The sequence below is a fragment of the Myotis nattereri genome (assembly GCF_964212035.1).
Source record: "Myotis nattereri genome assembly, chromosome: 1".
NCBI lineage: Eukaryota > Metazoa > Chordata > Mammalia > Chiroptera > Vespertilionidae > Myotis > Myotis nattereri.
The window spans coordinates 178,580,822-178,596,433 of NC_138075.1; the positions used below are offsets into that span (position 1 = coordinate 178,580,822).

At 40.3% G+C, this 15,612-nt stretch overlaps 1 protein-coding gene across 2 annotated transcripts in view; it reads left to right on the forward strand.

Annotated features, from left to right (window-relative positions):
* PRKG2 (protein kinase cGMP-dependent 2) overlaps positions 1 to 15,612 on the forward strand; it is a gene marked incomplete at its 5' end in the record, with an annotated part of 83,449 nt that overhangs the window by 18,904 nt on the left and 48,933 nt on the right. Inside the window, 3 exons of one of the 2 annotated variants that reach the window (XM_081095507.1) lie at positions 2,468 to 2,581; positions 3,974 to 4,079; positions 10,017 to 10,080. In XM_081095507.1, the coding sequence (XP_080951633.1) occupies positions 2,468 to 2,581; positions 3,974 to 4,079; positions 10,017 to 10,080 (284 nt within the window). Of the gene's footprint in view, positions 1 to 2,467; positions 2,582 to 3,973; positions 4,080 to 6,779; positions 7,439 to 10,016; positions 10,081 to 15,612 lie in introns of those variants that run through there. The other variant, XM_081095508.1, reaches the window with a different exon arrangement.

The window sequence follows — 15,612 nt, forward strand, 5'->3', positions numbered from 1 at the left end:
TTTAATTAATTACTTGTTATCTAAGGACTGAATTGCCTGATTCAATTGATTGAGCAAATTAATTTGTTTATTAAAAATCTGCCCTTTATAAGATAATGACTAGCAAATGATAAATGGTGTTTAGCTTAAACTTTTGATAGTCCATATTTTGTCAGTATCGCTCAAGTCCAATGAGACATAACCTTAGTATAAAAATGAAATGCATTAAAATCTATGATACTAATTTGGCAGTACCATTAAGTGTTTTCAATGGAAAGGAATTTAGTGGTAATGAGAACTTATTAAATTTTTCATATCTAATTTATAGGCTTTGGATCCTAAGCAGAGCAGAGTTTATTTATTACTAGGATATAAGTTCTGTCAGAATCAGTATCTTTTCTGTTTTGTCCACTCTGTCTCTGGCACCTGGATCAGTTCCTGGTAGTACGTAAGTGCCAACGTAAGATTTGTTGAATGAGTAGATGAACAGATGTACTTAGACCACCAGATGTACTTAGTGATGATTTAGGAGAAGGGGATTCTTCAAGTAGAATAACCCCACTAAGAATATAGGTTCTTTTGAATATTATTTTAGTTATGTTAGGTTTTATTTGAATTTCTTCGAAGGGAAAGGAGTGTAGAATTTCCAGGGTAAAAAAAAAAAAAATTGTGAGGAGGTACCTGAAGTGCTGCTTCTCCCTTCCTCCAACCTTTGTCTAAATAAAAATCAGTTTCAAACACTTTTCTTCTGCACTTTTTATTTACAAGACATCATTTTTAGAGGCATTTTTGTTTTATAACAAAATTGAGAGGGAAATATTTCCCATATGTCCTCTGTCCCCACACATCCATAGCCTCCCCTATTATCCATATTACTCACCAGAGTGGTACAAAAATTATTTTTACTTTTTCCCCCAAGAATGAACCTATATTGACATATCATAATCACCCAAGTTCTTAGTTTACTTTAAGATTCACTCTTGTTGTTGTTCATTCTGTGGGTTTAGACAAATGTATAATGACATGTATTGTTCATTATAATATTTTACAGAACATTTTCATTGCCCTAACGATCCTCTGTTCTCTGCGTATTCACCTCCCCTCTCCCAGCCCTGACAACCACTGATCTTTTCATTTTCTTCATAGTTTTCCCTTTTCCAGAATGTGGTACAGTTGGAATTGGTGGCTTTCACTTGGTAATATGCATTTAAGATTCCTCCATGTTTTTTTCATGGCTTAATAGCTCATTTTGTTTTATCACTGAATAATATGCTATTATCTGGATGCACCACAGTTCAGTTATTCATTCACCCATGGAAGGGTATCTTGGTTGCTTCCAAGTTTTGGCAATTAAGAATAAAGCTGCCATAAAAATCTGTGTGCAGGTTTTTGTGTGGTCATAAGTTTTCAGTTCTTTTGGGTAAAAATGCCAAGGAGCATGATTGTTGGATTGTATGGTAACAGTATACCTAGTTTTGTTAAGAAACCACCCAACTGTCTTCCAAAGGGTCTTAACCCTTTTGCATTCTCACCAACAATGAATGAGAGTTCCTGTTGCTCCACATCCTTGTCCGCATTTGGTGGTGTCATTTTTCTGGAATTTGGCCATTCTAATAGGTATGTAGTGATACCTCATTGTCGTTTTAATTTACATTTCCCTGATAGCATTTGATGTGGATCAGCTGTTCATATGCTTGTGTGCAATCTATGTATCTTCTTTGGCGAGTGTCAAGGTCTTTGGCCCATTTTATTTGTTTTGTGAATGCTGAATTTTAAGAGTCCTTTTATATTTTTTACAATAGTCCTTTATAAGATGTGTCTTTTGCAAAAATATTTTTTTTCCAGCTTGTGGTCTTTTTCAAGCGCTCTTCTTAGTGACTTCCATTTATTAATTAATTTCACTGAATGAGGGGCTAGACAACTACTGAGCATAGTAAAGTAACTTACTCAGGGACACAGCCGATGACTACTCAGAGCCAGGTAGTCTGACTCTGGGGCCAGTGTACTTCTCAGTTATGATAGTGTGAACAGCTGTGGTGTGTTTCCAAGACATACAGTGATTTGTGTTTCTTGTACAAGAGAAATTGCTTCATAGATTAGAATGAATTTTAAATAAAACACTTGCCATCCACTGCTTCAGAGAAAGAACATGGTAACAATGATAATATTCACAATAGCTAACACTCATATGGCGTTTACTATATGCTAGTCATTGTTCTAAGTTCCCTACCTACAGTAAGTGCATGAAGTAAATATTATTTTCCCCATTATGGACAAGGAACCTCAAAGAAAGAGGGTAGCTCTCTCAAGGTGAACAGTTCATGAGATGTGGCAGAGCTGGTTTCAGTCTGCATTCTTAACCACGTTATTAAAATGAGAATCATAGGTATAATAACTGTGTGCTTTATGTACTTTGTTTATTTTTTAAATTCATGGAATCCAGGCAGATTGTTATTATTTGTGGTTTTGTTTTAATTCTACTTGATAGAGGGCCGTGTAGAGGTGTTTCAAGGGGAGAAATTGATATCATGCATCCCTATGTGGACCACGTTCGGGGAACTAGCCATTTTATACAACTGTACAAGGACCGCCTCTGTGAAAGGTAATGGTAGTTGAAATGCTGTAGTTTTGAATTGTTTTGCAATGTTAAAGGTAATCTGGTTGAGTCACTGTTGCATCTGGTTTAGTCTTTTGCCTTCCATTGTGACCCATATGCTCTTATTAATAGGAATGCTATACTCTTAAGAACATTTATTTTGAAGCACTGGTCTAAATAATTCAAATTTAAAAGAACTTTCCCGTTAGATACCTGTATGTAAAATATGAACATGGCTTTCAGCTGAATGATTCAATATTTGCTTTATTTGCCACTTCCCCTTTTTTTTTTTGCCATGTAGACATCTGCCTTTGGCTCATCTAGAATGTTTACTTTCCATTCTCTATGAGATTCTGACCATATTATAAACCAAAAAAATTAATTAAACTAATGAAAAAAATATCAAAAATGATGTGAATTAGTTAATGAGAATTTTCATGAATGACTTGAGATTAGTTTAATTGCTTCTCTTTAAAGTTCTTGTTTTGAATGTATTCAATCTTGAGTTTTCTTCTGAATTACTTGGATGTGATGTTTCTCAGTTCTTGGGACTGGGTTACATGTCTCGGCATTGCTGCAGTATTTGATAAAAATACAGATTCAGGGCTTCGTTCCAAACCTGAATCAGAATCTCTGGCAGTTCAGGTTTAGAATGTCAAGATGATTCTAATTCACTCTAAAGTTTAGTAAATCAGAGCTTTGGGTTTTGATCTATTTTGTAGACTCTCATTACTCCTTTAAAAAAAGAAATCTCAAAACCATTATTTCATATAGAATTTTTAGAGCTGGTATTTCTGTTCCTCTTCCTTTTTAGATTTTATTCTTGCTTTCAATGTCTGTCCTGTAAAAAAAAAGTCTTCCATAATCTCTTTGAAAATTATTTGTATACATTTTATGTAATAGTAACCATAGTGATCCTTAAAATATATTGGCTCTCTTTACCAACAATGTCTGAACACCATAAAAAGACATAAAAATACACTCCTACACCCAGAGATTTTAAACTTTCAATTAACTCATTGGAGTAGCTACAGACTAGCTGGCTTCTCTTCTATCACAGCACAAATCTGAAATACATCCTGATGATGCAGTGCTTAATTGGGAATTGCAAACTAATTTTAATATCATCCTAAGCAAAACATAATTAGAAAGGAAATCTTTTGCTACTCACTTCCAAACCTGGGTCACAGGAAAGCCAAAAATGATTTTATAAAATTGCCCACTATTTATATCCCCGCTGCCTTCCATTTGCATGTTGAAATAATGCATTTTCCAATAAATACCATTTTATGCGAATATATAAAATATTTATTGATTAACATTTTGTAATGTTTTCTTAATATGGGGCTAAATGATATTTTATTACTTTCTTGGTGTTTTTTTTTTTTTTTTCTAAAGCTATTACCAATGTTAAAACTTGGGCACTAGATCGAGAGGTATTCCAGAATATAATGAGAAGGACGGCTCAAGCTAGAGATGAACAGTACAGAAACTTCCTCAGAAGGTAAGGCTAACAGGTGGAAAGAGCCAAAGATGGTGCAGCCATTTTGTGGGTCTGTTGGTTTTACCACAATAATTATTTCACTGTAGCTTCTCTTACTACTAAGCATTTTCCACATGATGCAACCAGAATTATTCCTGTGCAGTAAATGCCACTCTGTATAATATTTAATTCCCATTGGCCTCATGCCCTGACTTTTGATTTATTTCTCGTACTAATTTGCCCTTGTATATATGGAGCCATTGTATGTTGTATAGAAAACTGTGCAAAAAAATCCTAAAATACTCACCTGGGTTGCTCAGTTGACTTTGAAAGATATTCTGTAATTTGGAAGAGGATAACAAAAGATAATTTTTCTAATAATGGCTTTGCTTAGAATAATCTTGAAATTAATATATTTTCCTATTCTTACTTGATTTAGTAGAGGCATTTAAAAAAAATATATTTTTTATTTCAGAGAGGAAAGGAGAAGGAGAGAGAGATAGAAACATCAATGATGAGAGAGAACCATTGATCAGCTGCCTCCTACTTGTCCCCTGCTGGGGATTGAGCCAGCAACCCCGGCCTGTGCCCTCACCAAGAATTGAACTGTGACCACCTGGTTCATAGGTCGACACTCAACCACTGAGCCATGCTGGCTGGGCTACCAGAGACATTTTTTCTCATTTGCATAGCCACACCATCTTCTAGATTACTATATTTGTAGCAAATTAACATGCCAGAATGTTACAGTGCTTGCCATGATGGCATGGATCCTTGAAACATACTCATTTTGTGAGCTGTTCTATATGCCAAACTATTTGGATAGGTAAACTCATATAGAAGGAAATACTTCTGAGTCAGAAAAAGTCAGTTATACATTAAAAAATGTTTTTGAAAGTGTAGGTTCCTCATTTAAACTATTTTTGCATCTTTTGTGGGAGTTTTGACAGCCTCTGCATCTGCAATGCATACTGTAATGAATTGTTACCTATGATAATTGGTCATTATAATAAAACTAGAGGCCCGGTGCACAAAAATTTGTGCATTCGGGGGGAAGGGGGAGGCCCGCAGCCTGGCCTGTGCCCTCTCGCAGTCTGGGACCCCTCGGGAGATAATGCCCTGCTGGCTTAGGCCTGCTCCCGGGTGGCAGAGGGCAGGCCCAATCCTTAGGTGCAGCCCCTGGTCGGGCTCAGAGCAGGGTCGATTGGGGTGTTGGGGCGCCGCCCGCTGTCATGCACAGAGCAGGGCTGATTGGGAGGTTGCGATGCCACCCCCAGTCACGCTCAGGGTAGGGCTGATTGGTGGGTTGAGGCACCGCCCCCTGTCACACTCAAGGCAGGGTCTATGGGGAGGTTGCGGCGCCACCCCCTGTCACGCACAGAGCAGGGCCGATCCAGGGGTTGGGGCACTGCCCCCTGTCACACACAGAGCAGGGCCCATCAGGGGGGTAGGGGCTCCTTACCCTGTCACGCATGGAGCAGGGTCGATCAGGGGGGTTGGGGAGCTCCCCCTTGTCACGCACAGAGCAGGGTCGATCAGGGGGTTGGAAGCTCCCCCCTGTCACTCAGAGAGTAGGGCCGATAGGGGAGTTGGGGCACCGCCCCCTGTCACACACAGAGCAGGGCGGATCAGGGGGTTGGGGCGCCGCCACTGTCACACTCAAGGCAGGGCCGATGGGGAGGTTATGGCTCTACCCCATCACACACAGAGCAGGGCCCGTGGGGGGGGGGAGCGGGTTGGGGCGCCACACCCTGTCACACACAGAGCCGCAGGGTGATCAGAGGTTGGGGAGCTCCCCCGTATCAGGCACAGAGCAGGGCTGATCAGGAGGTTGGGGTGCCTTCCCCTGTCACAAACAGAGCAGGGCGGATAGGGAAGTTGTGGCCCCTCCCCCTGTCACACACAGAGCCACAGGGCGATCAGGGGGTTTGGGCGCTGCCCCCTGTCATGCTGATCCCGGTGCAGGGAGGCATATACCCCTTTTACTATATAGGATAGAGGCCTGGTGCATGGGTGGGGCTAGCTGGTTTGCCCTGAAGGGTGTCCTGGATCAGGGTGGGGGTCCCCACTGGGGTGCCTGGCCAGCCTGGGTGAGGGGATTGCCGGGAGCCGATCCAAGCATGGATCGGCTCCCGGCAGGGGATGATGGCTGTTTGCAGCTGGTCACACACCCTTCAGGGTGGGGGTCCCCGCTGGGGTGCTTGGCCAGCCTGGGTGAGGGGCTGAGGGCTGTTTGCAGGCTGGCGGGTGACAGAAGCTCCCAACCACTCCATTTTTTCTTTTCTTTTTTTTTTTTTTTTAATTCTGGGCCAGCTTTAGCTCTGAGGCTCCAGCTCTTAGGCCTCTGCTGCTGAAAGTAGGTATCTGGTTTGTTTCAGTTTGAAACAATGTATAACTCCAGCTCTGACTCCAGCTCTGAGATCCCAGCTCGCTGAAAGCTGGTTTCTGGGGTTTTTTTTTAGCTTCTATATTTGTTAAAATGTTTCAAACTGCAGGCTCAGAGGCCTGCAGCAGCAGGCGGGGAACGTTGGTTTCCTCCGTCACTGAAGCAAGCAAGCCTCATGTTAGTTTCAAGCTGCCTGGCTGCCGGCGGCCATCTTGGCTGACAGTTAATTTGCATATGGCCCTGATTAGCCAATGGGAGGGGTAGGGGTCTTATGCCAATTACCATGTTTCTTTTATTAGATAGGATGTCTGACAGTTTCCAAAAAAAAAAAAAAATACTAAGTTCTTTTTAAGTATGGTGCTTTTGTCTTACATAACTGGCCTGCAGAATCAATGATTTTAGGGCTCTACAGTGCCTCAAGTATAGTGAGGACTCAGTGCATATTGAATGAATGCATTGCTGATCAGTAGAACATTACAGGCATTAAGAATCTTGCTGAGTTACTCTCCCAGAGTCAATAATGACTCCTGGAAGAGAGTCGCAATAATGACAAGTAGGTGCTTTACCTTTATGCCAACCAATGCCTTAGTGTAAGTAACCTCAAAATTCAGTAACTGACCAACACAGGTTAGCACTTGGAGTTAATGAACCACACTTATGCAAGGGCAAAAAAGGGGGGAATAAATAAATAAACCAGTGCATGTGGGTTGCACTTGAATATCTAAGACAAAACCTGAACCACTAGGCATAGCAATTCATTCCCTTGGAGTCTAGCATGTTCTGGCCTAGTGAAAGGAGCTCAGAGAATTTACTAGTACATATTCCTTCCTTTTTTCTTTCCTTCCTTCCTTTTGTTTTCTTATTCATGCATCCATTCAACAAATACTTATTGCTGAGCCCTAAACATGGTGGATTCAGTGGTGATCAAGATGAACCTGATCTTTGCCTTCATAGAGGGGAGACAGACAACAGATATCCTCACCCCTCCCCAAAGGTATTGGTTTGCAGGAGAAAATTTTCACTAACATTGTAGATCCCAGTGTGGAGCAGAAATAGAACTTTCACAATGGGCATGTGTTAATCGATGACATGTTTTCATTACCCTTTTACCTTTTCATCAATAAGGAGACATTAGAGAAATACATTTATTTCATAATACACAGAAAGCTCTTTCTTTTTTCATTTATATATTTTAATTATGAAGTATGGGATGTATATAAAAAATACACAGTATATATGTAATTTATAAAAAAAATAACAAAATGAGCACCATCAAGCCTCTGTCTGACCTAAGAAGTAGAAAGTTAGTCATGTTGTTATTCTCATGTGCTCCACCATGTCATTTCCTAGCTTCCTATATCCTCCCTCTCCTTAGTGTAGCATATGTTCTGAAGTTTAGTACTAATCATTCCCTTGGAAGTCTTTATTAGTTTCCTATAGCTTGATTTAGCCTATTTTTGAACTTCATAAAAATGATGTTATTTTTGCAACTTAATTTTTTACTCAATACTTTTTAAAAAAATTTCTTTATTGGTTAAGGTATTACAAATGTGTCCTCATCCCCCCATTAACTCCCAACTTACCCCCCCCCCCCCGCCCCACTCATGCTCTCATCCCCCTGTTGTCCGTGTCCATTGGTTTGGCTTATATGCATGCATACAAGTCCTTTGGTTGATCTCTTCCCTTTACCCCCACCCTCCCCTACTTTCCCTCTGGGGATTGATAGTCTGATCGCTGTTTCTCTGTCTTTGGATCTGTCCCTGTTCATCAGTCTATGTTGTTCTCTATATTCCACAAATGAGTGAGATCATGTGGTATTTATCTTTCTCTGACTGGCTTATTTCACTTAGCATAATGCTCAATACTTTTTAAAGATATAATTTTATTGATTTCAGTGAGGAAGGGAGAGGGAGAGACAGAAACATCAATGATGAGAGAGAAACACTGATTGTCTGCCTCCTGCACGCCTCCCACTGGGTATTGAGTCCACAACCTGGGCCTGTGCCCTGACCCGGAATCTAACTGTGAATTTCTGGTTCATAGGTATGCCCAACCACTGAGACACACAGGCCAGGCTACTCATTTTTTTTTCTAAGATTGATCCATTTGATTAGTTCAATAATTTCTCCTATAGTAGAGTTCTGATATCTGACTCTACTGCAGTACACTGATCTCCTCTCCTATTGGAGGGTATTCCAGTGTTTGGCAGTTACAAACGATTCTGATGCAAACATTCTTATACATGTCTCCTGGGCATGTGCCTCTCCCTGCACATGTGCAGGGTCAGTCTAGAGCTCTTTTTGAAAAAATCAGATCCAGCCCTGACCGGTTTGGCTCAGTGGATAGAGCGTCGGCCTGCAGACTGAAGGTCCCAGGTTCGATTCCTGTCAAGGGCATGTACCTTGATTGCAGGCATATCCCCAGTGGGGGGTGTGCAGGAGGCAGCTGATCGATGTTCCTCTTTCATCGATGTTTCTAACTCTCTACTCTCTCCCTTCCTTGCTGTAAAAACTCAATAAAATATATTTTAAAAAAAGAAAAAATCAGATCCAGTCATGTACTTTTGAGTAGCATCATTTTTTTCTTAGACATGTCAAATTTTACATAGTAAGAAAGACATATTTGCCCTCACTGGTTTGGCTCAGTGGATAGAGCGTTGGCCTGTGGACTCAAGGGTCCCAGGTTCGATTCCGGTCAAGGGCATGTACCTTGGTTGTGGGCATGTACCCAGTGGGGGGTGTGCAGGAGGCAGCTGATCGATGTTTCTCTCTCATCGATGGTTCTAACTCTCTATCCCTCTCCCTTCGTCTCTGTAAAAAATCAATAAAATATATTTTTAAAAAAGGCGTATTTATCTTATAGAAATTTTATCAACAGTCTTGAGTAAAAATGGGTAAAGTAGAGGAGAAATTTCTCTAATAGAGCAATTTAATCATCTTGATTGGTTAATCACTCTAGTGGAATTTCTTATTTTTTTAAAAAAATAAGTTTCTGTATTCTATTTCATTTTCTATGTATTATTATTATTTGTAAAAATGTTTCTATTACATGCCTCTGGCTATCATGAATTTTAAGACAATATAATATAACTAATCAGAGATCATTTTCATGCTAATTCCTACATTCCCTCCCTGGATTCAGTCTTTACCTAATTGCAAGGATTTGGATGAAAATCTGATCCTCCTCTGGAAGCAGACCTTGTCACGCATGCTAATGAAAGAGACTGAGATATGGGGAAAAACACATTTTCAGAAGTGATTCACTTAGAAAACCAACAACAAATGTAAAATGTTGTGGGTTTTTTTCTCCCCTAACCAGACAAAATTTGATTTTTCCCTTTATGATATCTTATATTTATTTGCCTGTGATAAATTCCTGTGATTATATGTATTTATGTAATTTTAAAATATTTGAAATTTAGTTGTTTATCTGTGACATATTTGGAGGTTTACTTTGGAAAATTAAGGTGCATTTTTAGATGCATATAAAGATTTTTGAATCTACATATAGGTGTAAATTTATATCTTAATGTAGGAAGGTGAAGAAATCAATGTCTCTTTTTAATTTTGAAGTGTATCCTTGCTGAAGAACTTACCTGAAGACAAGTTAACCAAGATCATTGACTGCTTGGAAGTGGTAAGAAACTTTAAAGCAAAAAATACATTTTATTAAGAGATTGTGTAATGTAATCCTTATTAGCACTATAAGTGAATAAAAAGGAAAAGATGGTGGATCGGCAGTCTACAGTGACCAGGGGCCATTTTCTATTGTGAAAAACCATGAGGCCCATTCTCACTGAATTCTGGGGCTGGAATAGCTTTCGGTGACTCTTCTGAAATGTATAAAACATTGGACTTGCATGTGTAAAGTATATTTTAATCTTTTTAGTATGTTTTATAAAACTAATCTGCATTACTCAACCAGCTACCTGCCACGCGTTCAAAATGGTGGCAAACCCAGAGATGTCACTAACAAGTCTGATTTGAAAGTTGGGCGACCAGAGTTGATATGGGAGGTTTGCAGCTGTAGACTGCACGGCTTGTGGGAAGGTCCACTGCTTGCATCTATAGACGCTTATGGCGTACAAAGGGTCAAGAGGCATTTGATTTTCTGCGGTGCACTTCACAACTCCTACAGAGTTTCCATAGCATAAAGGAGTGGTGGTGCAAATTAGGAAATTGTGCAGAGAAAGAGGGTACTGGGGCGTTTGGTGATAGCTCCTGAATCAGGCCATGAAACACTCCATGCTTGCACACTCTAGGCCAGTGATGGCGAACCTACGACACACATGTCAGAGGTGACACGCGAACTCATTTTTTTTGGTTGATTTTTCTTTGTTAAATGGCATTTAAATGTATAAAATAAATATCAAAAATATAAGTCTTTGTTTTACTATGGTTGCAAATATCAAAAAATTTCTATATGTGACACGGCACCAGAGTTAAGTTAGGGTTTTTCAAAATGCTGACACGCAGAGCTCAAAAGGTTCGCCATCACTGCTCTAGGCCATGAAAATACTTTAGGAAAAAACTGCACTTAAGAAGCACTTTATCTATTTTAACATCTAGGGGAAAAAACATGGCATGTTGGAATGTGTTCACAAACTCATATTAAGCCTCACCCAGATGGTTGGTTCTAGTCCAAGACTAGCCAAGTCTTTTTGTGACTAAAGCTTTTGTGACACGTACCTTGGAATCTAATATTATGCATTATATGAAAACTTCTTCAGATTTCAGAGCCGAACATTCAAAGCAAATAACCTCTTTTTAACCGAGGGTGGGGGTCAATTTCATTGAAACCAAAATGGCTTACCAGGAATTTAAAAGGAGGTTAAGAATAATTAAGGAGTCACACATAGACTCTAAGCTATTATAAAGCTGTTTTCAGTTGGAGACACAAACAAAACACAACCTGCAAGCCTGGTTGTTGACAGATTCATGCCTCTGTCAATCTCAATACACAGTGTAAACTAATATCTGCCGAGAAGGGAGCACTGATCATTGCATCCTTAAACGTAAGTGACACCAGTAATGTTTCCATTTACAATTCATGGACGCCATCCAGCAGTTTATCAAGGACAGGCCATGATGACACAGAGCCTGGCCTTATGTCCTCAGGGCGTTCAGTTATGAAGTCATTTTCAAGAGGACTGCTTGCCCTGTGTCTTTTGGGATTTTCCCAGTGTAACATAACCCAATCACAGATGTTACAGATTAATAATTCATCCTAATTTCTGAGAGTATTGTGGTGTATTTTTTTTTTTAAGCTAGGGAGGCCCTATATTTTTTGTTAACCCAGGAAAATCTGGTTTTAATGTAATACTAATAGGGCCGATTCACCAGAGGGGAATTCCATGCTGACAGCAAATATTAAAATTTAGTATCATTAAAAATAAATGGTAAATTAGACATATTTATAGCAGCCACAGGCAATAGTACAGAAAATATAGATGAGGGGCTCCCATCCATTCTTAATTAACACACAATTCGTGTTTGAATGTCTTATCTTTTAAAACACCCTAGGAAAGCTTTATTATATGTCATCATTTGCAGACAGCAGCATGGTTTATAACGAGCTCTTTATTCATACCTGGCAAACAAATGGGACCCTGTAGCGTGTGAAAATTCTCAAATGCGGAAAGTGATTAACAAGGGAGCCGTGGGATCTATGTAGCTCTAAGAAAAGCACATTACTTACCAGCAGAGCCAACATGGACGACAGCCGATCACTAAGGCATCGGCGTTAAGACAGAGCGCCCACTGAGCTCTAGGACCAGCTGTCCCACAAACTGTCCATAACCTTTGAGAAAGACACGCTGGATCTGGCATGCTGTGTAGGGGTTGATTTGGGAGTTTTTAAATTTTTGTGCAGGGACCAGGAAGGAAGATCAGGACTTCCTGTTACTGAGCAGTTGATCTGATGTGTTTGTCAAGGCTTGGTTGAATTCCTAAACCAAATGGCCCCGATTGTGTAGTTCCAATAGCATCTCTTGCTTCAGCTTAAATCACTCAGAACATTCAGCCCCAGAGGCAGACATTATCTTCAAGCTTCTTGTCATGTTCTGATGGGAAAAGGACAGTGGGAATACTACCAATATACTCACTGCTGTTAATTAACGAACATCATAAAACACGATACAGATTGGGAAAGCAGTGTAACTGTTGATGATAATAAAAATGATAATGCGACTTCTGTACCTGGCGGCTGTGCAGCAGCATGGAAGACAAGAGTGGAAGGAGTTTCTGCTCCCACACATGGGGATCAATCCAGGGAGCATGGGACTTGACTGTGGTTGATGGAAAAGTCACCTATCTCTTTGTTACAGACCTTTGGTATTTGACCCAGTGACCCTCTGCACTGTGACTCTGACATGCCATCTTTCAGGAAACTGGAGGTGTGGTGGGGGGTGGGGTGGGGTATGAGGAATGTCCTAGTCCTTACTCAGATCACCCGCAGTACTGTTTAAAAGACAGACTCCCAGGTACCACCTCACAATGAATCAGAAATTCTGGTGGAGTAAGGGCCCAGAAATCCACATTTTAACTATGCAAGTCTCATGCTTGTTTATTAAAGTTTTGAGAAGCACTAGCTTAGAATTATGAATAGAATACATGTATTTAGAGTTTGCCACAATCTGCCTCTTCATTCAGGAATTTTTCATTTTATCTTCTAATCATTTTTTTAAAGGTCTCGTCTTCCTTATAGTTCCTGTTAACATGTGCATGAGCCAGAAGTTTTTCTCACTTTAATGATTACACCCAAGGCCATAAAAAAAAGTTGAGAAACTGGATTTTGCCACAGTTTATGATCCAGTTAGTTAAGGGTGGGGCAGCTAGGTAGAAAGTTTACTAGTCCAAGGTCCTGAGATTAGGATTTGTCACTAGCAGCTGTCAGTTCATCGTGGTGGGCATTAGGGTCTTCTCATCTATAAAAGTAAGGTGGTGGGGGGCCACAAATCTACAGGCTCTGTCAATCTTTTCATTACAGAATTCTATTCAGTTGACTTACCCAAGTCAGAGGGATTTCTGTTAGTTTTCATTTTGTAGGCTCTGGTCCCTGGAATTAAGCAATCAGGTCCTAAATTAGGATTGGTAGGGTCCACTGATCTGGTGTATTTGCTTTAAAATATCTCAGGTGTTTTAACTAGTGTCCTTGTGCAAACAAAAAATTGCTGGTAACAACCCAAATAACTGTATTCAGTTTATTAAGCAACCAACATAGGTGCATAGTCACATGGTGCATGGAGGGTATGTGTGTGTGTCCTACATCTGATTGTATATCATCAATACTACATCCTAGTTTCTAGCCACACCCTAAAGATTCTAAGAAAGTCATAGGCTTGCTTTTTTGTCGTTTTCCTTTATCACTTTGGATTTTTCTTCTAGTTTTATGTATTTTTTTTACAGGAGCTTAGGCATTTTGCTAGACTATCACAGAATGAGCATTTTTTTTTTTAGTGAAAAAAATATTTTTGTCTTTTGCTGTTGCTGCTTGTATAGTTTTCTTCTGACTTTGACCTCTCAGTCTGCCCTTAAATTATTTCCTTATTTTTTCCTTTTGTCATACACTCTATAGGTACTCTAGATTTCTAGCATCTTATTTTAAAACATCTTTTTCAGTCTATGGGGCACAGTAGGCCATAAAACCAATTAGAGGAACATGTTTCATATCAGAGTAATGAGTACAAATGCTGTTTTGAATAATATGTTTCGATTTCATACAAATGTCTGTGTGTGTGTGTATTTGGGTGTGTGCATATAATGTATTTCTTACTGTAGGTCAGTGAGAAAAATGTTTGAAAACCATTGGTCCATAGGACAAGGTCTATGGCTTCTTGGTCGTCTATGGACCCCTTTCCTACATAACCACAGGACGGTAACCACACTGTTTGCATTTCTCTTTTGGGCCTTGGTGACCACCCTGGCTAGACTGGCTGCTCTCCCCACTTGACAAACACTGGCCAGTCTGGCATCAGAGCCAGTACTTACCACTATATATTTTTGGTCTGACCTACATCCACAACCTTTTCTGATCTATGAAGTTACTGTCAGCACACTGGGAGGTATTATTTATCTTCCTCCCATGGCGTTTGGTGACAAAGAACCAGCCCTGGGGAAAATACCACAGGAAGGTTGCCCCGTAAGGAACAACAAGGCTCTTTCTCAGTGATTCCTTTCAAGCCGCTCCCTTTTCACTAATCAGACTGGGAGGAATTAAGTTATGGATCCTCACACACCCAAAAGCCTTTATAATAACTGAAGAACAGCCCGATGGCACTTCAGAGATTCTCCAGTCCTCTGCTCCGTGGGGTAACGGCGACCGAGGCTGAGATGGGAACAGGAGAGACTGAAGAGCATCCCGAGGCCTGCACATCGACCATGACCCCGGCCGTTCTAGTAGAGAGCAGTGAGCATCAGCTGTGTAATGAAGGTGCTTGGGCTGCAGTGTTGGGTCCCTCCCTTAACCTCCAAGGGTCATAATCATCTCAACTGTACAGCCTAGCTCGAACGTAGCAAAGGCTTGCTTTGAAACTAGAATGAGAAAGGTTAAAGAATTGGAGTAAGCAAACTGTGATGCCCCAAACTCAAAATATTATTTTCCAACTAAACTGGAAGTTTGTTACTTGCGTACATACCAGTCCAAGGATGATGATCTCTGTTGGATCCAGAGAGGTATTCAGGAACCCAAGCTGGGCCATGCCATCATGATTGAGGGAAAAGGATGAAGACATGTGCCTGGAAAGGTCCGTGGGCTTTATAGAGGAGGCACAAATCACTTCCGTGTGGATGCTTTCAGCCAGGGGTTAGTCACATGGCCACAGCTGAGGAGTGCAGTTTACTGTGAGAGAGTCTGAGGACCAGCTCACAGCCGCTTTCACAGGAATTAACAGTGATCAGGTGCCTGGCATGTACCCAATGTGCCACCAGGTGCTTTAGATACAACATCTCACCTAGTTCTCAGTCAGCATGAGGTGTGGTAAGTAATGAAATCTTAATTTTACAGAAGTGGAAACAGATCCGGAAGAATTAAGTAACAGCTCAGAAAACCATTATCTTCCTCCTTAATATGGCAAACATTGAGTTTTCACTACTCAGTTTCACTACTCAAGTTTCAGATGCTTTTAACACTTAAAAATAAAATAATTCTCTTTAATTGGCTTATTGTGGT